Below are 23,427 nucleotides of genomic sequence, written 5' to 3' on the forward strand. Positions count from 1 at the left end.
AGAGGAGCCCCCCCTGGGGGTCAGGAGAGAGAATGCAGCTTTAACACGTGAAGCATAGACTTCTATACAACCAGAGGAGTCTCCCCTGGTGGTCAGGAGAGAGAATGCAGCTTTAACACGTGAAGCATAGATTTCTATACAACCAGAGGAGCCCCCCCTGGGGGTCAGGAGAGAGAATGCAGCTTTAACACGTGAAGCATAGACTTCTATACAACCAGAGGAGCCCCCTGGTGGTCAGGAGAGAGAATGCAGCTTTAACACGTGAAGCATAGACTTCTATACAACCAGAGGAGCCCCCTGGTGGTCAGGAGAGAGAATGCAGCTTTAACACGTGAAGCATAGATTTCTATACAACCAGAGGAGCCCCCCCTGGGGGTCAGCAGAGGGACTGCAGCTCACCCTTCTCCACTGCGCCCCTCCACCTCTGGGCCCAGCCCCTCAGCTGCAGGGCGTAGCTCTTCTCGATCTTGGCCCTCTCCTGGAAGCAGCCGACCACGTCGCTGCACAGCCGGTGGCCGTCGTCGATCCTCTTCACCGTCCTCCTGTAGTTCCCCGGCTGCGGGGGAACCCAAACAAACGGACACGGTGAAACGCGGCGAGGCGGAACCGAGGCCGACGGCGTGCCGCGCCGCTCGCCACGCCCCCTCGGATGTCCGGGAGACGGCGATGATGTACGGAGACGAGAATAGAGAACGCATGAAAAGAGAGAGAGGGCCCACGGTGGAAGGTTTGTTGAGTTTCCACATGTCAGTCAGCGGGGACTCATTATGAGTGTGTGAGTGAGTGTGTGTGTGTGTGTGTGTACATGTGTGTGTGTGTGTGTGTGTGTGTGTGTGTGTGTGTGTGTGTGAGTGTGTGTGTGTGTGTGAGTGTGTGTGTCTATCTAAACAACCTCCAGCCTCATCAAGCTGAGGATTCTCTACTTTCCAGAGTAGAATATATATATATATATATATATATTAAGAGTTATATTTAATACTATTCTCATCCGGTTTGATAATAATAATACAATAACTCCTCCTCTTAATGTGATGATGAAGTGTGTGTGTGTGTGTGTGTGTGTACCTCCCAGAAGCTGTCGCAGCTCCCCGGGTCACGGAGGTCTCCGCTGGAGGTCATGTTGGGGTCGGCCTTGCAGCACGGAATGATGGCGGCTGCAGGAGAAACTGCACAGAGAAATCATGATGCAACACCGATATCACCAATAAGTTATTGACCAACAGGACCGGACCATGGAGGTCACATGACCTGGTCCTGACACGAAGGAGGGAACGGAGAAACCCCCCGATACTCAGGACCTCCTGAAGGGGGCGGGGCCACGGTCAAACCCCCCCGATACTCAGGACCTCCTGAAGGGGGCGGGGCCACGGTCAAACCCCCTCGATACTCAGGACCTCCTGAAGGGGGCGGGGCCACGGTCAAACCCCCTGATACTCAGGACCTCCTGAAGGGGGCGGGGCCACGGTCAAACCCCCCCGATACTCAGGACCTCCTGAAGGGGGCGGGGCCACGGTCAAACCCCCTCGATACTCAGGACCTCCTGAAGGGGGCGGGGCCACGGTCAAACCCCCCCGATACTCAGGACCTCCTGAAGGGGGCGGGGCCACGGTCAAACCCCCCCGATACTCAGGACCTCCTGAAGGGGGCGGGGCCACGGTCAAACCCCCTGATACTCAGGACCTCCTGAAGGGGGCGGGGCCACGGTCAAACCCCCCCGATACTCAGGACCTCCTGAAGGGGGCGGGGCCACGGTCAAACCCCCTCGATACTCAGGACCTCCTGAAGGGGGCGGGGCCACGGTCAAACCCCCCCGATACTCAGGACCTCCTGAAGGGGGCGGGGCCACGGTCAAACCCCCTCGATACTCAGGACCTCCTGAAGGGGGCGGGGCCACGGTCAAACCCCCCCGATACTCAGGACCTCCTGAAGGGGGCGGGGCAACGGTCAAACCCCCCCGATACTCAGGACCTCCTGAAGGGGGCGGGGCCACGGTCAAACCCCCCCGATACTCAGGACCTCCTGAAGGGAGGAGTTCCAGAACGTCTCCAACATGTCAACGATGTGAGGACAGCTGTCATTTAAAGGGCCACAGCGTGCCTCCTCCGTGAGGAGTCTACTGGGTGGAGGAGGTCTACTCCTCCGTGAGGAGGTCTACTGGGTGGAGGAGGTCTACTCCTCCGTGAGGAGGTCTACTGGGTGGAGGAGGTCTACTGGGTGGAGGAGGTCTACTCCTCCGTGAGGAGTCTACTGGGTGGAGGAGGTCTACTGGGTGGAGGAGGTCTACTCCTCCGTGAGGAGTCTACTGGGTGGAGGTCTACTCCTCCGTGAGGAGTCTACTGGGTGGAGGTCTACTCCTCCGTGAGGAGTCTACTGGGTGGAGGAGGTCTACTCCTCCGTGAGGAGTCTACTGGGTGGAGGTCTACTCCTCCGTGAGGAGTCTACTGGGTGGAGGAGGTCTACTCCTCCGTGAGGAGTCTACTGGGTGGAGGTCTACTCCTCCGTGAGGAGTCTACTGGGTGGAGGAGGTCTACTCCTCCGTGAGGAGTCTACTGGGTGGAGGAGGTCTACTCCTCCGTGAGGAGTCTACTGGGTGGAGGAGGACTGGTTGCTCCGTAGTGAGCGCCGGTCGATGCACTGGGAGCTCACTGGTCCAGTAGCCTTGGTGAGCTCTGCAGGGAGCGACTGTGAGGCTGATGTGCTGCATGCAGGCTGAGCCTCCAGACAAGAGATCAGGTCTAATTAGGACCTGTAGGGGGGTGTGTGTGTGTGTGTGTGTGTGTTTATGTGTGTGTGTGTTTATGTGTGTGTGTGTTTATGTGTGTGTGTCCGAGGAGACAAGTGGCGTTCAAGATTAAGCCAACGCACAACATCACATCTCTCAGACAGCTGATCCCGTCACACTGAAGACTGTATAGCCAAGGTGAAGGTACGCTCTCTCTGTGTGTGTGTGTGTGTGTGTGTGTGTGTGTGTGTGTGTGTGTGTGTCACAAGTGAGTGGTAAGTATGCAATCTTCCACCAGCGTGCTGGAACACGAGTGAGAATGAGAAAACTGACTTCGCCAGGGATCGCTAATTACTGCTCCTTTATCTGACACGTGTGTGTGTGTGTGTGTGTGTGTGTGTGTGTGTGTGTGTGTGTGTGTGTGTGTGTGTGTGTGTGTGTGTGTGTGTGTGTGTGTGCGGTATGTTGGGCTGCTTGCGCTGGTATTATCCGTGTAGCTGCTGGAGATGTTTCAGGCGCAATATCAATCAAATCAATAAAGTCTTTGGTGTTCCCCAGCGAGCCGCTCGGCGACGCCAACGTTTCCCACGTTCCTCGAATACATCTCAGAGTGATGACTCAGCGCTTTTTGTACGTAATGTAAACTCTCCAAAAGGCCTCAGAGTCAGAGTCCAATGTCTTCATCAAACAATGACGTCATCGTCACGTTCCCTCTTCATCAGCACTAGTAGACGGGTCAGTACTAGTAGATGGGTCAGTACTAGTAGATGGGTCAGTACTAGTAGATGGGTCAGCACTAGTAGACGGGTCAGCACTAGTAGACGGGTCAGTACTAGTAGATGGGTCAGCACTAGTAGATGGGTCAGCACTAGTAGATGGGTCAGTACTAGTAGACGGGTCAGCACTAGTAGACGGGTCCAGGAGGAGCAGGAGGTCAGAGGACCAGGAGGTCACCTCTAAATATACCTCCATGGGCAGTGGGTTGGGAAGGAGGTGCTATGAGATATTAGTCCATTGACTACAAACGACTTTTCTTCTGTGGTTGACCACAGACGGTGCCTTCAAATACCTCGTGAAGATGAGTCACCTGTACAATTGAATCGTGTCTAAATAAAAACAAAATCAGACGAAGAAATAAAATAATAAATCTGATTGGTTTAAAGCCGGAGCCCCACCCACTTTACTCAGAACGCACACAACGAGTGCAACAACAACAACAACAAGCATCAAATACTGCAGAAGCACGTGGAGCTGCTCCCAGGTCAGCCGTCAGAGGGACGAGGACTTCCAGACCATAATCATCTAACTGAGGGAGGTTCACCCCGCTCGCCCGAGGCTCCAGACTATCAGCGCTTCATTCATCAAACCCATTGGCGCTGTCGAGGGGGCGTGGCTTATCTCCGTGGAAACAGTTATCATCTCCAACATGGAAGAAATAACCACGATGTCTGCTTTATACTTGATGAGGAACTCCACAAACGACAGGACATCAAACGCATAACAATATCATATATTATATATCATATATATATCTATTAGATATAGATATATATCATATATATGATATATATATGTATATATATCTAATAGATATATATATCATATATATATATAATATATATATCTCTAATAGATATATCATAGATCTAAGATATATGATATATATATCATATACTTATCATAACATTTCTTTCTCTGTGCCTGCTGGCAGTCGGCTTAATGGCTCAACTCTTCCAGAACAAGTATATAATGTGTGTGTGTGTGTGTCTATGTGAAGATGTGTGTGTGTGTCTATGTGAAGATGTGTGTGTGTGTCTATGTGAAGATGTGTGTGTGTGTGTCTATGTGAAGATGTGTGTGTGTGTCTATGTGAAGATGTGTGTGTGTGTCTATGTGAAGATGTGTGTGTGTCTATGTGAGTGTGTGTGTCTATGTGAGTGTGTGTGTCTATGTGAGTGTGTGTGTCTATGTGAGTGTGTGTGTGTCTATGTGAAGATGTGTGTGTGTGTCTATGTGAAGATGTGTGTGTGTTGCTATGTGAAGATGTGTGTGTGCGGATCAGTGTGTATATGTATTATTATTCAAAATCAGAAATTCCTTCTGATCCATTTTGTTTTTATACGTATTAAATGCTTCATTACATCAGTCGTATGAATGTCGTTTGTCTTTTGTCTCTTTTAATGAGGTCATGAACCTTCTGGCTGACGGGCGGGAGCAGAACACGCCGTGTGGTCATGTGACCTGTAAACATCACGTGACCCTTAGCCCTCCTCCGACGGCCACGAGCCAACTGGAGCCCACGGACTGGCGGGCGTGTTCCACGAATCACAACTGGCTTGGCAGGATTTGAGGTTTCAGCCTGGAAGCCCCGCCCCCTTTATGACGCTGCTATAGACTGCATGACTCACACATGAGTTATTACCTTCGCATTGAAAATGCCGGAAGGTTATGTTTTGATCGCCGTGTATTTATTTATTTATTTATTTGTATGCGTGTTATTCGCAAATCTCAAAAAGTATTGAACCGAATCGCATGAAATTTGGTGGGATGATTGTTTATTATCCGGGGACCAGTTGATTAGATTTTGGGATCGATCGGGTCAAAGGTCAAAGGTCATGAACAGGTCAAAATCTTTCGCAGAACTAAAAAACTATTGAACCGAATCGCATGAAATTTGGTGGGATGATTGTTTATTATCCGGGGACCAGTTGACTAGATTTTGGGATCGATCGGGTCAAAGGTCAAGGTCATGGAAAGGTCAAACTCTTTTTTTACCATAGCACGATACATTTTTGTCCAATTGGCATGCAACTAATGCCAAAATGTTCATAATTCAATGCCCAATCTTGTGATATGCGAAGGTATGCGCTCTACCGAGTGCCCATTCTAGTTTTATATGTGTTTGTGTGTGTGTGTATATTTAAAGTTCTTTTACCACCAGCAGTTTATCATCTGTTGACTATCATAAAGCTCATGTCCACAACAGTGACAAAGTTACAAATACTTTAATACTTCATATGTTTAGTTTCTACTTGTGGATTTTTTTGAGGTACTTTTTGAGGTACATTTCCCATTACTTTATACTAATATTGTACTTTTCTCTCCACTAACTGACACTAGATACTTCTATGATGACTAATACACCCAGTAGTGGACAACGTTTACAAGTACAGCTCCTTAAAAGTACTATACTTGAGTACCTGTTTGAGGGAATATTACACAAATGTATACAAATATACTTTTTACTAAACAACTCATATTTATTTAACATTTTTCAAGGTAACCGTTACTCGCTACTTTTTACATTTGTGACAGACTTTATATAATGCTACTAATATAATTATATCAACTCATATTTCATAATAATAACTCATGATAATAACTCATTATAATAACTCATGTTTCATTATAATAACTCATGTTTCATTATAGTAACTCATTATAATAATTCATAACTAGAATGGGCACTCGGTAGAGCGCATACCTTCGCATATCACAAGATTGGGCATTGAATTATGAACATTTTGGCATTAGTTGCATGCCAATTGGACAAAATGTATCGTGCTATGGTAAAAAAAGAGTTTGACCTTTCCATGACCTTGACCTTGACCTTTGACCCGATTGATCCCAAAATCTAATCAAATGGTCCCCGGATAATAACCAATCATCCCACCAAATTTCATGCGATTCAAGAACATTTTGACCTGTTCATGACCTTTGACCTTGACCTTTGACCCGATCGATCCCAAAATCTAAACAACTGGTCCCCGGATAATAAACAATCATCCCACCAAATTTCATGCGATTCGGTTCAATACTTTTTGAGTTCTGCGAAAGATTTTGACCTGTTCATGACCTTTGACCTTTGACCCGATCGATCCCAAAATCTAATCAACTGGTCCCCGGATAATAAACAATCATCCCACCAAATTTCATGCGATTCGGTTCAATACTTTTTTAGTTCTGCGAAAGATTTTGACCTGTTCATGACCTTTGACCTTTGACCCAATCGATCCCAAAATCTAATCAACTGGTCCCCGGATAATAAACAATCATCCCACCAAATTTCATGCGATTCGGTTCAATACTTTTTGAGTTCTGCGAAAGATTTTGACCTGTTCATGACCTTTGACCTTTGACCCGATCGATCCCAAAATCTAATCAACTGGTCCCCGGATAATAAACAATCATCCCACCAAATTTCATGCGATTCGGTTCAATACTTTTTGAGATTTGCGAATAACACGCATACAAATAAATAAATAAATAAATATAAATAAATAAATAAATACACGGCGATCAAAACATAACCTTCCGGCATTTTCAATGCGAAGGTAAATATATATAAAAAATATGAATATGTCTTTTTTTAATGAATATATATTAAATATAGATATATATTTTAATGTATACACATTTTTTAAAAGTATTTAAAATACATATATATATTCACGTTTAAAAATTATATATATATAGATTTAAAATACATATATATATTTATAAATATATATTTTAAAAGATATATATGCATATATATAAATATATTTGAGTCATATATATATTAAGAAAAATACAAATATATATGTATATACATATATATATATATATATATATATATTTACTCACACGCGCACACCCATGATTGAAGCGGGATGCCCGCTGAGTGTCATGTGCAGACAGCAGGTCTCTGAACAGGTGAGCTCTCTTACCTGCTGGAGGATCAGACTCTCCTCGCGCGGGTCCACGTGACAAACAGCCGCGAGTCTTCCACTAAAGCTGCGCGAGGCGCGACATCTTGTCCAGTCCCGTCTGCTCCTCGTGGGTCGGTGCTCCGGTTCTCTGGTGAAGAGCAACGTGAACGTGAAGCGGGAGTTCTGCGTGCGGTTGGAGAACGGTTTGTGTGCGCGTGCGTGTGTCCTCGCGTGTGTGTGTGTGTGTGTGTGTGTTCCACCACCGACCTCCGCTGCCGAGAGGCGTCTCCGTGTAATCAGACGCCGCTCAACACAATCCTCGTTCATCCCATTACAGGTTAACCCTTCAACTGTCTGCGGGGCGGCGCTGCCTTCACGGACCGTCGGGAAAACCGCTACCGCAGGATCCCTCACGGTAAACAAGTCAGTGCTCACGGCTGAGGGGTCTCAAACAAATGTGAATATATGAAATTGTTAAAGAAATAATACATTATAGTTAATTGTGGGGATTAAAATGTCAATTTATTTTACAATTGAGCCTGAAAATTATGAAATTATGTTATAAATAATCAATTAAAAACATATAAATTTATTTTGACCAGCCAGTGTGTCTATTTATTATAGTTATAGCTGGTAAATTGAATTAATAAAAATAAAATGGTATAATGTACCTTTAGTACATTATTATCAATAATGGATATATTCGATAAAATATTATTTTCATTGCCACTAAATTGAGATAAATTATCTACATGATCAATGTTTCCATATATGTGTTTCTATATATATATATATATATATATATAATATTAATATAGAGTAAAACATCATTTAGGTATTTGTGTGCATCGGCAGTCAAAACTGTTAAGTAAATGTTTGTGTTCTCTTCTCACAGTTTTCTCTAATTTTTAAGACATTTTATGAGTGATTTAAAAAAAGAAAAAGTTTAATAATCTTGAATAAATTTCAAACAAACCAGATAAACCTGGAAGTTTGAATTCTTGAGGTGTCCCTGAAGGTACCATTAACCCAGACCCACTTATGTAACTGGGTGAACTCTCTCTGAGACACACACGCACGCGCACACACACACACACACACACACACGTAAACGTGTTTCCTTTACAAACGGCGCCCCCTTCAGGACACGTACGTAACCACAACAACACTGTGCCGTCACATATTTTATTTACTAGAAACATGACAACAGTCTTCGGTCTCGTCTTATTAGGGTCCTCTACTACGACTTCGTCGTAGAGGAACCTATAGAGCGTATTCACTCACGTGACCACAACAAACTCTGGCGGCCATGTTGGGGTCCCTCCACGGCATTGTTTTGCTTGTTTGTATGCCGCTCTTCCCTTAGAAATGACCATTATATCCTGAAGGAGACACGATTTCAGTTCAAAGCGGCGTGCCTTGTGATTACTGTGCCTCATTGTTGGATGTGGGACTAATGATTCAGAATATTTGTTTATCAGCTCAACAAGACAGGCTATTACTTCAACTTGTCATGCATCTACTTCGGCTTCACTCGGCGTATGAGCGTTAGGATTATACTGTTGATACATCGGGTTGTGGGCACGTTTCCATTGACACACTCTCGTCAATAATCTCTTTTTGCTTTTTTCGCCGAGCGAAAATCAATGTCTTTCACTTGCGCAAAAGGAACTGTGGATGGAAACTTGGGAGGAAGCCATGCACATGGCAACTCCGTCGGGCGATGTCTGCCTTTACTCTGTGATTCATTTCAAGGTAAAATAAAACACTGTCTCCATGGGAACAGCATCAGCACGGCCAGCCAAACAGTCACTGCTGGTCCTGAATGAGCTGGAAGCGGCTTCATCCAGACACTCGTCCTGGAGGCGGAGCTGTGCGACTACGGATCATATATGAACCCAGACACGGGGCGCTTGATGTTCCGATATTTGTGGTATTTCCACAACAAGTATAACGCAGAAATAGTTGTTAATGTCCCATGGTCCATAGCGGAAATGAAAACTGTTTTACAGGAATGTGACCGGGCTATGTGCTGGTCACTAGGGGTAACTAGCGAATTAACCACAAAGTGTTGAGCGAGTAAAATCAGGTAAAAAACGTTGCAAATATTCAATTCCAACCGCTGAAGTCTTTCTTTGGTAATGCAGAAGGACATGAGGTTGCTGGGCTCTCGCATAATCAAACAGCGGACACGATAGCCAGGTCAACTTCTTCTGACATTTAATAAGTGGGACCCCAAGATGGCGCGATTGAGATTCTGACGTCACGTGAATACGCTCGATTGTTTTTCTAAGAGTTATTATTTTTCTCTCCACGGAAACCTCGACTGGCCGCACACCTCAGACCGCACCCAAGTGAAATTTCACACGCATATCAGAACTCGTGAAAAATTTATGATTTTTTAGTTTTCGTATTTGTTTATAAAAAAATGTCTCTAGCGCCCCCTTGAGGTAGAAAGCTAATACTTTTTTTCAACAATGACCGATTGACTTGAAATTTGGTATACAGGTTCACCTGGACCTGCTCTACAAATAAGTTCATGGTGGCCATCAAATGCGCCTACTTAGATTTTCCGCCATTTTGAATTTTGTAAAAAACTGTTTTTGTGCACTTTTTTTCAAAACGCTTTTTCCGATTCCTACCAAAATTTCTGAGGTTCATTATTGGTTCAATTTAAAGGAATTATTTTCAGGAATTGTCGATATTTTATTGCGTTCAGAAGATATGGACCAATGAACATGCAAGGGGTGTGGCCTATTATATAAAGACACCTTACTTCCAAATCACTTGGTATATCTTCGCCAAATTAGTAGCCTATGTCCACAAGGACACCCTTAACCTACCTTGATTTTTTCATAATATTTGAAAATTAGGGGGCGCTACAATCAATCCCTCAAAATATGCCTTTTTGGCCTTTTTTCATGTTTTTAGGGGTTTTAAAACCGTTAACTCCTCCTAGAGCTTAAACCCGATTCATTCCAAACTTGGGCAGTATGTTCTTGAGACCTTTGTCTTAAAAAATCATCGAAGGATTTAAAAAATATTAAACTATGTGCGTTTGCCGGACCGGCAAAGAAACGCCATTCGCCATGAAAATGTACGTTGATGTAACTCGGCCATACATTGTGTAATCTGCGCCATATTTCTCATACGTCATGACATACTGACCCTGAAGAGATCCATATGCTAATTTTTTATTATGGTCTTAGCGCCACCTAATGGCAACAGGAAGTTACCTTTTTGATACTTTTATACCCTTCTCACAGATTATCCAGATCCCTCTCATAATATACCAGAATAGACCTAAGACCTTGATGATGCTTCCCTGTGAAGCTCGTAGCGACACGTTGAACTGCGGCGAATCTCTCCATCGGCAAACATTGATCCTTCGCCGTGAACGAATAAACTGATGTAACTCGACTACACCTCATCAGATCCGTTCTAAACTCCTCGTGTGATGACACTCCAGGCCTGAAGACATGTGCAGTCTAATTTTTTTATTTTAGTGGTAGCGCCACCTACTGGTAACGGGAACAAAAATCGTTTATACTTTGGCTTCCTTCTCTTAGAAGGTAAATCAGATCAACATCAAATTTGTTCCACATGAAGGTTTTAGTTTCATGATGCCAGAAGACAAAGCATTTGATGTTTCGTCTAACACTGTTGCCGTGGCAACCCATTCTTTGCATCAAACAACGAAGGGGCTTTGGAGGCACTAAACATGCTCGAAACGTAACTAAACTTAGCACACACAATTAAAGTCAAAGATGTAGTTACCCGATATCATTTCAATGCTTCAAAATGGTAATTTGGCTCTATAGCGCCACCTACAAATATTAATTCCCGCAGCCCCAGTGCTACGTTTGACCTACATGTATAAAACTTAGTAAGCATATGTACCACATGTATACGGAAAGAAAAGTCTCTTGGGACCATGCTCTAAACTACCTATATGGCTCGATAGCGCCCCCTAGACTTTATTGTTTTTTAAAATGTCCACATTATTTGCTTACAAGGACCAATTGCCTTGAAATTCAGCATACATGTCCGCTTGGACCTGCTCTACAAAAAATACTGTGGTGACCATAAGCTCTGCCCACTTGGATTTTCCGCCATTTTGAATTTTGTAAAAAACAAATTCTTTCCAACTACTACTAAACGCTGAGTCCGATTTATACACAACTTGTTGTGGTTCAATAATGGATCAATGACATCAGCAATCTTTAAGCGATCGTTAATATCTCATTGCGTTCAGAGGATATGGGCCAATGAACATCTAAAGGGTGTGGCCTGATATATAAAGGGTCCTAACTTCCAAATTACTTGAACTGTCCCCACCAAAATGCTAGACTATGTCCATATGAGATGTCCTAACATCCCATAATTTTTTCAGAATATTTGAACATTAGGGGGCGCTACAATCAATCCCTCAATATATGCCTATTTGCATTATTTGTTCACGTTTTGGGCAGTTGTTAAACAGTTAACTCCTCCTAGAGCTTAAACCCAAAGAGATCCCTATGCTAATTCAAGTCATAGCGCCACTGAGTGGCCAAAGCAAATCAGCATAAAAAGCATCACATTCACATGTAATTTACATGACAAGGTCTAGACTTCACGTGGATACACATGATGCATGTATATGTTCAAATTGTCAACGTGCCCCCTGCTGGCAACCCTGGACTCGCTCGAATCTGCTCCAAACTTCTCATGCTTCATAGAATTCACGGCCTGAGGATATCAACAAGCCTTTTTTTCATTCAGAGTCAAAGCGCCACCGACTAGCAAAGTAAAATCAGTGTCGCGTGACAAACGGTAAAACGCACGATCGGCGTGCATGCGTTCTCGGCCGAGGGGGCCGGCGTCCAGCCGGCACCCCCGACGTGCGAAGCAGGATAGAGGACCCGTTCATCGCTGCTTGCAGCTTTAATTATTATTACAACTCACATATTAATGTAGTAGTGAAGATAAAGTATTACCACAAGTGTATGTCAAAACTACTAATTTACTTCTGATTTTAAAAAAGGGTCTTAATTCTTCCCAGAAAAATAAACTCAGTGTGTACAAGTACCTCATTTAAAGGAGCAGTGTGTAGCCTTTGTGGATTAGCAGAAGTGGAATATAACATCAATAAGTTAGTATTTATATTTTCTTTAGTTTATACCATAAAATAAGAATCGTAGCGTCGGCACACGGGAGAAGTTTCTGTTGGTTGAGATCTGCAGCTTCACCACTAGATGGCGCCACTCACTGCACTCTGCACCTTTAAGACACGGTGAGGACTTTACATTCACTTTACATGTTGTACTTTATACTTGTACTTCATTGTTTGATTACTTAGATTACTTTTACAATTAAATGAATACAAATTATAATCAGCGAATACAATATAATGTTTTAAACACACACTATATATATATATATGTCATTAAAATGAGCTCCACCTTTACCAGCTGCAACTTAAAAATGATAAACATATTATTAAATAATTATAATCAAATAATTATTTCATGATTAATACTTCAAGTATAATTTGCTGCCAATATTTTTGTCCGTGATTACGATTTTGAAAGCTGGACTTTTATTTTATTAGAGTATTTTTACACTGTAATAGTGCTTCTTTTACTTAAAGTTACTACGAGGAACTTTCCTCTTGTGATGGTTCTGGCGCCCCCTGTGAACTAAAGTGGTAGTGTTGGTTCTAGAAACTGGATCTGGGTCTGTCTAGTGTGAGCTGAAGGAGGTTCTGGGGAACCTGCATGACGTCATCTGGTTTCTCCAGAATCCGACCCGGTGGCTCCGATTAGGAGAACTCGAACCAGACCACCTTCTCTCTGAGGGTCTGTTTTCTGATGGAGGTCTGTAGAGGACCAGAACTAAACTGAGGTCTGTAGAGGACCAGGACTACCCTGAGACCGGTCCAGGTCCCTCCCAGTAGAACCGAGGCGGGTCTCTCTTCAGGTCTTCACTCCTCAGCCAACAGAGATCTGAAGTTCTTCAGCTCTCGGATGCTCGTGGAAACCCTGCAGGACGATGTGAGGTCACACACATATTATATATCATGTATATTAATATATAAAGTATACATCTATGTATATAGTCCCTAACAGACTCACCTCCCAAAGGCGTTGAGCAGAGAGACGATCTCCTGGCGGCTCAGGTGGAAACGAGGCCTCTGGCCGCTGGAAAGGGGCGGAGCCTCAATCTGACGCTCGGAAAACAAAATCTTCAGCGAGGTTCCCAAACCTTGAGTCTGGAGACAAGGAACATCACGACGGAGGAGGTTAGGCCGGGAAGACTCGCTGCATCCTTGGATGGATCAATAGGTCAATAGGTCAGTAGGTCAAGAGGTCTGTGATGTCATCGGAGCCACTGACCTGCAGCTTCCCCCACAGCCGACACTTGAAGCAGTCCACACAGTCCATGACCCTGGAGATGTTGAGGAAGGCTAGTCTCACGTCCTCCTGAGGAGGGAGGGAAGGAGGGAGGGAAGGAGGGAGGGAGGCGAGTGCTCACTTTAGTCCACAGGGGGCGCCAGAGTCACACTAAAGTTACAAGTCTGTAAAACCCATTCTCGGTGTGGCCCCTCCCCCTTTTTATACTTCCTGCTTGGAAAAATAAACCCAAAGTCAAATTGAAGCTCATCAGGTAACTTCAGTGGCCTAAAAGTACCTTGATCTACTCTCATTCTACTCTTATTCTACTCTTTACTCTACTCTTATTCTACTCTTATTCTACTCTCATTCTACTCTTATTCTACTCTCATTCTACTCTTTACTCTACTTAGTCTACTCTCATTCTACTCTTTACTCTACTCATTCTACTCTCATTCTACTCTTTACTCTACTCTCATTCTACTCTCATTCTACTCTCATTCTACTCTTATTCTACTCTTTACTCTACTTATTCTACTCTCATTCTACTCTTTACTCTACTCATTCTACTCTCATTCTACTCTTTACTCTACTCTCATTCTACTCTTTACTCTACTCTCATTCTACTCTTTACTCTACTCTCATTCTACTCTTATTCTACTCTCATTCTACTCTTTACTCTACTTATTCTACTCTCATTCTACTCTTTACTCTACTCTCATTCTACTCTTTACTCTACTCTCATTCTACTCTTTACTCTACTCTCATTCTACTCTTATTCTACTCTTTATTATACTCTCATTCTACTCTTTATTCTACTCTCATTCTACTCTTTATTCTACTCTCATTCTACTCTCATTCTACTCTCATTCTACTCTCATTCTACTCTTATTCTACTCTCATTCTACTCTTATTCTACTCTCATTCTACTCTTTACTCTACTCTTATTCTACTCTCATTCTACTCTTTACTCTACTCTTATTCTACTCTTTATTCTACTCTCATTCTACTCTTTACTCTACTCTTATTCTACTCTCATTCTACTCTCATTCTACTCTTTACTCTACTCTTATTCTACTCTCATTCTACTCTTATTCTACTCTTATTCTACTCTCATTCTACTCTTTATTCTACTCTTTACTCTACTCTTATTCTACTCTTATTCTACTCTCATTCTACTCTTATTCTACTCTCATTCTACTCTTTACTCTACTCTCATTCTACTCTTATTCTACTCTCATTCTACTCTTATTCTACTCATTCTACTCTTATTCTACTCTTTATTCTACTCTCATTCTACTCTTATTCTACTCTTTATTCTACTCTCATTCTACTCTTTATTCTACTCTCATTCTACTCTTATTCTACTCTCATTCTACTCTTTACTCTACTCTCATTCTACTCTTACTCTACTCTCATTCTACTCTTTATTATACTCTCATTCTACTCTTTATTCTACTCTCATTCTACTCTTATTCTACTCTCATTCTACTCTTATTCTACTCTCATTCTACTCTTTATTCTACTCTTTACTCTACTCTTATTCTACTCATTCTACTCTTATTCTACTCATTCTACTCTTATTCTACTCTCATTCTACTCTTTACTCTACTCTCATTCTACTCTTACTCTACTCTCATTCTACTCTTTATTCTACTCTCATTCTACTCTTATTCTACTCTCATTCTACTCTCATTCTACTCTTACTCTACTCTCATTCTACTCTCATTCTACTCTTTATTCTACTCCCATTCTACTCTTTATTCTACTCTTACTCTACTCTCATTCTACTCTTTATTCTACTCTCATTCTACTCTTTATTCTACTCTTACTCTACTCTTTATTCTACTCTCATTCTACTCTTTATTCTACTCTTTCTACTCTCATTCTACTCTCATTCTACTCTTTACTCTACTCTCATTCTACTCTCATTCTACTCTTTACTCTACTCTCATTCTACTCTTACTCTACTCTCATTCTACTCTTTATTCTACTCTCATTCTACTCTTTATTCTACTCCCATTCTACTCTTTATTCTACTCTTACTCTACTCTCATTCTACTCTTTATTCTACTCTCATTCTACTCTTATTCTACTCTCATTCTACTCTTTACTCTACTCTCATTCTACTCTTACTCTACTCATTCTACTCTTTATTCTACTCTCATTCTACTCTTATTCTACTCTCATTCTACTCTTTACTCTACTCTCATTCTACTCTTACTCTACTCTCATTCTACTCTCATTCTACTCTTTATTCTACTCTTTATTCTACTCCCATTCTACTCTTTATTCTACTCTCATTCTACTCTTTATTCTACTCTTACTCTACTCTTTATTCTACTCTCATTCTACTCTTTATTCTACTCTTTCTACTCTCATTCTACTCTTATTCTACTCTCATTCTACTCTTTACTCTACTCTCATTCTACTCTCATTCTACTCTCATTCTACTCTTACTCTACTCTCATTCTACTCTTTATTCTACTCTCATTCTACTCTTTATTCTACTCTTTATTCTACTCCCATTCTACTCTTTATTCTACTCTTTATTCTACTCCCATTCTACTCTTTATTCTACTCTTACTCTACTCTCATTCTACTCTTTATTCTACTCTCATTCTACTCTTTATTCTACTCTTACTCTACTCTTTATTCTACTCTCATTCTACTCTTTATTCTACTCTCATTCTACTCTTATTCTACTCTCATTCTACTCTTTACTCTACTCTCATTCTACTCTCATTCTACTCTTTACTCTACTCTCATTCTACTCTCATTGTACTCTTTATTCTACCCTCATTCTACTCTTTATTCTACCCTCATTCTACTCTTATTCTACTCTTTATTCTACTCTCATTCTACTCTTTATTCTACTCTTTGTTAAATGGCGGCTGACCTTCAGTTGCCCCGCCTCCTTTTCATCTCCGGTGAACAGAGACGTCTCGTCAAAGTGAAGAGGGAAAGATCTGGAACGAGAGCGAGATAAATAAAGTAATAATAAATAAAGCAGACCTGTGTTGTGTCTGTGACCTGGTCCCGGTACCGGTCCCGGTCCCGGTCCTCAGACTGACCGGGCCAGCTGCAGGACGTGCAGCAGCATCCCCTTGAGCCTGCGGTCTTCCTCCGGGCGGCCGGTGAACAGCCGGACCTCCGGGCGCTGGAAGAAGGGCAGCGCCTTGGCGAGCGCCCGCAGCTCCACCAGGAACAGGAAGTAGAGGCTTCGGAGCCTCGCGGCGCCCTCGCCGCCCGTCAGCTCCGAGTCGAAGCGCCGCCGGAACTCAGACACGTTGTGACCCCAACGCTTCTGAAACCAGCGGTCTGGAGGATGGACAGGAAGCTCACACAGGCTCCGCCCTCTACTGGCCATAGAGTCCAGGGCGGAGCCTCTGCTCATAGAACTGGGGTTACACTATCGTAACTTTTGATGTATTCTTATTTCATTTTATTGTTCACGCACAGGCACGTGCACAGACATTTTGGGGGGCAGGTGCTCAAACCCAAAAAAAGGGCACCCAATGCCAAAAAAAAATTCTGACAGAGTTGAAGCATAAGCAGCAATACACGGATGATGCAATACATCCTCGACATGCATTTCCTCTGGCAGCATCAGACCGCTAGCTTACATTTTCCTTATGAATAAAGATGAATTATTATATGGCAACAACAGTACAAGCGTTCTGATTGGCTAATGGGTCGTCATGCCAGCCACGTATTGCCCTCCTCGCCGGTCTGATATGGATCCGTATTGCCCTCTGACCTCATTTTCAAAATGAGCAATATTGATAAGTGAAGCAGCGAAAATGTGTTATTGAAAGTGATGAAGACTAGAAACTATAGTTTGAATTACTTGTGTTGTTACTTTACTGGAAATTTAAATTTATTTTAGCTGAGCCGTGTTTTCCGTGTTCTACAAGATTGATCGTTGTAAGACTGGAACAGACCAAACAAAGAGATAACACATAAAACAATGAGGCACAAGGATAGCATGACACCGAGAGCTATAGCATTGTTAGAATAGTCTAGCTGCTATTTTCTAGCTGTGAATTCTCGTGACATTTATAAACATACTTTCAAAATACTTTCGAAATTGTCTAAACGGCATTTATACAATACAAAGAAGATGCTCTCTCTCTCTCTCTCTCTCTCTTCATTAAACATGACGTCAGTAAACAGCTGCAAGGCTTTGAAATCACGGATTTCGTGAGTTTTTGTTTGTTCATTTTTTGAGGAAACGTCGGACCAGTTGTGACGTCATGTTTTCAGCAGCGTAATGTTGTGGTTGATTTATCACCAAACACCGTCATGACCTGTGTGTCTGAAGCTGCGGGTCAGAGGAGAAGGAGGCGCACCCGTTTGGTGGCGCGAGGAGCACTGCGCGAGCACTAGTGACTAAGTGGAGGAGGGAGGGGCGCGGCGGGAGGAGGGGGAGGGGGCTCGTGAGCGCCGCGGAGCATGTCTGGGCGAAGTTCTCACAAGAACTCAAATAAATGTCGCGTCGGATATCAAAACACATTTGTGGGGAGTTTATGACAGAGAGAGTAACTTTTATTCTTAAATACTGAAGAATGAAAAAAATTTGTCTCCAGCAAAAAGGGCACTTTTCTCATCCAGGGCAAAAGGGGAGGAGCTTGAGCACCACTAGGGGTCTACCTGTGCACGTGCCTGTTCACGCGTGTTTGTATTTGTTTCTTAAACATCTAATGAAAAATAAATCCGAGAGGGGGATGATGGGAGTAAACAACAACAACAACAACTACACAGCTGAAGTTAATAAAGTTTAACATTTTCAGCCCAGAGTGAGATTTGATAGCTCTCAAATGCCTGGTTAGCTTAGCTTAGCACAAAGACTGGAAACGGTAGGAAACAGCTAGCCTGGTTCTGGTTGAGGCTCCAGACGTAAATACAGCATGTTATTATGTTAATATATGAATGCTAAGTTATTATGATCTTATTATATTAATATATGAATGCTAAGTTATTATGATCTTATTATATTAATATATGAATGCTAAGTTATTATGTTATTATATTAACATATAAATATTATTATAGTAACACATGATGCTGTGTTTCTTTGCGTCTCACCCTCCAGGAGGTACCGGGCGCTCAGGTGGATGCTGATGCTGGCGTGGAGGCCAGAGATGAGCCGGTAGAACGCCCTCTTCTCCACACACTGACCTGACACACACACACACACACACACAGTGACAACCAGAACCAACACACCTTTCCTCGTGCGGGTGGAGGTCCGCTCACCTTGCAGCCAGCTGTAGAAGAGCTTCCGCTTCACGCCGGGCGGCCTGGAGGGAAACAAGAGAGGTGGAGGTGTGTATCAGAGCGATGAGGGCTTTGACCCCAGAGACGAGGGTCCTGGTGGAGGAAGCCTTCCCGTGTGAGAACCTCCTGACGATGTGTTCTCCAGACCGTCATGTGAATGTGATGAAGGAGACTGGACTCTAGAGACCGAGTCGTGACGAGGACCCTCTGGTCTTTACTTGAAGCAGTTCTCCTCGTAGACGCTGGTCCAGACCCTCCAGGCCTCCGGGCCTCTGTAGCCCGTGAAGCGCTCCAGGTTCAGCAGCAGGTCCACGTACTGGGAGTCCGGAGACTCGTCGTCTGGGAAACGGCCAGACTTAATAATAATCACCGTTGCATCACTGCATTACATTTGATGTGCTTTGGGATCAATTGTGTCCTAAAATTATGTTTCAAAACAGTTCTCAGTGTTTTCCTAAAAGTTTCACATTCTTAACATTAAGCTCCTTAAACTTCATTTCATCTTCACCAAAATATGTCTGAATTATTTTCACACATATTTAAAACTCATGAGCTAGTATGTTGATCCTCGGTCAGAAACACAAACATCTGGATACCGTCCTCCACGCAGAAGCTCTGCTCCCCGTCGTCGTGTTCGCTCCAGTCCAGCAGAACCTCTCTGGTCTCGTCACTGGAGCAGAAAACAGAGATGACCAGAGGTCAGAGGGGAGATCAAAGCTTTACGAGGAACCTTTATTTCCTGTTGATTATGTCGCCCCCTGTGGACTAAAGTGGTAGTGTTCCACCAGAGTCCCTTTAGAAAACCTCTCGGTCCTGGTCCTGGTCCTGGTCCTGGTTTAATGTCTGCACAGTGATCTTACAGGACCTGGACTCACCTTAAAGAATCATCCACAGATCCCAGATTCTCCGTCTGCTCACACTCGTTTACGTCTGCAGAAAACTGAACAAACAAGTTTCCTCGTTTACTTTCTTAAAATACTTAATACGACCAATTATTCTGATGAACCTGAACTGGACTCCTGAACTGGACTCACCTGCTCCTGGGAGGAGGATCTGATCCCCTCTGGAACCTGGTTCTGAGAGCAGAGTGAGTCATGTGACCACAGGAGAGTGAGTCATGTGACCACAGGAGAGTGTTTCAGGTGAACTCACAGGTGAGCAGGTCTTCACAGCGCAGTCCTTCAGCCCACACTGACTGCTGACCCCCCAGAACGGACACACCTTGTTCAGGTTCACCTGCAGACCACCCCAGTGCTCAGTGCCCAGTGCTCAGTGTGTGTGTGTGTGTGGTCCTCACCTTGTAGAACCTGAAGTAGTCCTCCTCCAGGAGGGCTTGTAGTTTGGGGAGCAGTCTGTCGTTGTTGAAGCCGTCGATAGTTTCCACGTCACAGGAGCAGTCGTCCAGGTCTCCGGTGACCTGAGGAGGACGGGGAACCGGGTCTGATCTTACCAAGACCTACTTCCTGTCCCGGGGAACCGGGTCTGATCTTACCAAGACCTACTTCCTGTCCCGGGGAACCGGGTCTGATCTTACCAAGACCTACTTCCTGTCCCGGGGAACCGGGTCTGATCTTAACAAGACCTACTTCCTGTCCCACCTGGGCAGTCCTAGACCTTTGGTTCAGGACACGTGGAACAGGAACTACGGACTCCAGTAACATCAGGCAATAAATTAATGTAACATTTAACTCAAGTAGTTTTACATTAATTCAGCAATTTATCAACTTAATTAAAAGAAAAGTTTTTTTGGCATTTAAAGCTACTTTCCTAAAGTTAAACATGAACTCATTGATCCTATTTTATAAATCTATAATTATATATATACATATATGTACATAAATATATATATATTATAATACTTCTGTACTTTAATGATTATACTGTAGTAGAGTAAAACAAAGAACACATATGTACATCAGAGATGAAGTAGAAGTATGAAGAACACAATATAAATACTCAAGTAAAGTACCGCAAATCTGAGCACAGAACATGTACTTTATTAACGGGGGGGGGGGGGTCGCTCACCTGACAGAAGCACCTGCTGTCCGCACATCCGGGCACCTGGAGGAGGAGGAGGAGGAGCAGCAGCAGCTTCATCACGACCTCCGTCTCAGAGCAGAAGACTCCAATGAGACGAGGAGCCTCCGCGCTGCCGGGACGACTCCAGCGGTGACGTCACGTCACGTGTCCAACCGCGACGTGAGCGACGTGCCGGACCTCAGGTGTGCTCTGAGTCACGTAGACGTCGTGATAACACCCGCGAATTATCGATGAGTTATGACTGTAATAGGACATGGTTGTTCTCATGGAGACAATGAAAGTATTCTTTATATATTTAAGTGTTCTGAGTGCAGGTCAGTTTCACGTGGCCGACGCCTGTGGCGTCATGCCACCGTCAGCCACACGGGGGCGCTGCAGGACTAATTGATAGACTTCAGTATGGTTTGAATGCAGTACTTTGTGTGGTATTAGTACTTCAGTATGGTTTAAAGGTTTTGGTGAAAGTTGTTTTTCTAACATTTTAATATATATATATATATATAATTAATATAATATATATAATATATATATTATATAATATATATTATACTATATATAAATTATATAAAATATATTATATATATAACTTTGTTTACAAAAAGCATCAAGACTTAAAATGTTAAAGTGTAAACAATGTTAGTGAAATGATTTTTAAAACCTGAGGATCAAAATGTTCTTCAAACTATATAGCACGGTGGCTCAGTGGGTAGCACTGTCGCCTCACAGCAAGAAGGCCCTGGGTTCGAATCCCGGTCGTCCCAGGTCCTTTCTGTGTGGAGTTTGCATGTTCTCCTCGTGTCTGCGTGGGTTTCCTCCGGGTACTCCGGCTTCCCCCACCATCATAAAGACATGCACCGCAGCCTCACCCCGGTTCATATGGATGTGAATGAATGTTGGTGGTGGTCGGAGGGGCCGTAGGCGCTGATTGGCTGCCACGCTTCCGTCAGTCTGCCCCAGGGCAGCTGTGGCTACTGATGTAGCTTACCACCACCGGTATGACTGTGTGCGTGTATGACTACCGGACTCTGTACTCTGTAAAGTGACTTCGGGTGCCTTGAGAAGCGCTATATAAAATAAATGATTATTATATATATAAAAATATAAACTACATATATATTAATATATACATTTAGTTTATTTATATATTTCTTAGTATTAATGACATTAGCAGAATATAAGTGAACGGGCAGTCTGAGACACATATTGATGAATCTGATAAGTATTGACCCTGCTGGCGGATCAATAACCTCAGTATGAATCTCACGGAATAGACATCGAGGAAGACAGTAAAACATTCTCAGATAAGTTGGAGAACACTATGAAGGATTTCAGTTGCAAATTTAGGCACAAACATATCAAACACTCTGTTCCTTGGATGAATGATGATATCTTAAAAATAATGAAAGAACGGGATTCTGCCTTAAAAACTGCAATTAAAAATAAATCGAGCCATGACAGACAACATTTTGCTATGCTAAGGAACAGAGTGGTAATGAAATTAAGAAAGGCTAAGGCAGATTTCTTCATGACTGTAATAGAAAAAGCGAGAGGTAAAACTAAAATGGTCTGGGATCAGTTACACAAGCTAATGGGACATCCCAACAAAGTAAGGAAGCTGCAAGAACTTAACATTAATGGTAAACTGTCAAATAATCCAGTTGAAATAGCAAAAGCTTTCAATCACTATTTCATTGATTCTGTTGCCACCATTGCTAAATGTTTCTCCCCTGAGATTAGACCTGTCTGTACAGTAAATACATTGGAGCCAACTTTCATCATAAGAAGTGTCACTCACTCAGACGTCACAAGAATAATCAGTTTTCTTAAACCATCCAAAACTAAAGATACATTTGGTATGGATGCCGTTATGCTTAAAACTCTTACCAAAACACTAATAAATCCCATCAGCAATATCATCAACCTCTCAATCTCTCAGAACATGTTTCCAAGTGTTTGGAAGTCGGCTGCTGTTATTCCAGTATTTAAAGAAGGAGATCGCCTTTCTCCCTCTAATTACAGACCAATCAGTATCCTGCCTACAATATCAAAAGTTGCAGAGAAGTTGGTAGCTGAGCAAATGATCTGCCATTTGAAAAACAGTCCCTTTGCCCTTCATCCAATGCAATTCGGCTTTAGAGCCAATTATTCCACTGAGACGGCCACCTGTTTCTTTACCGAAAAAATAAAATTTCTACTGGACAAAGGGGGTGTTGTTGGAGCTGTGTATCTTGATCTCAAGAAGGCATTTGACACTGTAAATCATAGTATTCTTTTATCCAAATTGCACAGTTACAACTTCTCCTCAGGTACACTTAAATGG

General features: G+C 43.1%; 2 protein-coding genes across 3 annotated transcripts in view; both read right to left on the minus strand.

Annotated features, from left to right (window-relative positions):
• pacsin3 (protein kinase C and casein kinase substrate in neurons 3) overlaps window positions 1–7,666 on the minus strand; it is a 29,477-nt gene extending 21,811 nt beyond the window's left edge. Inside the window, exons 1-3 of the mRNA XM_056413324.1 lie at window positions 7,432–7,666; window positions 1,066–1,166; window positions 400–556 (exon numbers count right to left, since the gene is read on the minus strand). Coding sequence (XP_056269299.1) covers window positions 400–556; window positions 1,066–1,119 — 211 coding nt within the window. The 5' untranslated portion in view covers window positions 1,120–1,166; window positions 7,432–7,666. The remainder of the gene's footprint in view (window positions 1–399; window positions 557–1,065; window positions 1,167–7,431) is intronic.
• Window positions 7,667–8,584: 918 nt separating this feature from the next.
• On the minus strand, window positions 8,585–21,309 carry ero1a (endoplasmic reticulum oxidoreductase 1 alpha). Of its 2 annotated transcripts, none has more exons than XM_056413327.1 (14): window positions 21,093–21,309; window positions 20,365–20,484; window positions 20,220–20,303; window positions 20,102–20,137; window positions 19,943–20,007; window positions 19,664–19,737; window positions 19,286–19,406; window positions 19,047–19,090; window positions 18,876–18,968; window positions 16,862–17,108; window positions 16,687–16,756; window positions 13,791–13,877; window positions 13,530–13,666; window positions 8,585–13,436 (listed from the first exon to the last, which is right to left on the minus strand). In XM_056413327.1, the coding sequence occupies exons 1-14, from the start codon at window positions 21,162–21,164 to the stop codon at window positions 13,379–13,381; spliced, it is 1,308 nt and encodes a 435-aa protein (XP_056269302.1). In that variant the 5' UTR covers window positions 21,165–21,309; the 3' UTR covers window positions 8,585–13,378. The 2 variants fall into 2 exon arrangements, with proteins under 2 accessions (XP_056269302.1, XP_056269301.1); XM_056413326.1 differs by having other exon boundaries at window positions 20,102–20,143; window positions 21,093–21,307.
• Window positions 21,310–23,427: the final 2,118 nt, after the last annotated feature.

The sequence above is a fragment of the Pseudoliparis swirei genome, chromosome 4, assembly GCF_029220125.1.
Source record: "Pseudoliparis swirei isolate HS2019 ecotype Mariana Trench chromosome 4, NWPU_hadal_v1, whole genome shotgun sequence".
In the NCBI taxonomy this organism is placed as follows: domain Eukaryota; kingdom Metazoa; phylum Chordata; class Actinopteri; order Perciformes; family Liparidae; genus Pseudoliparis; species Pseudoliparis swirei.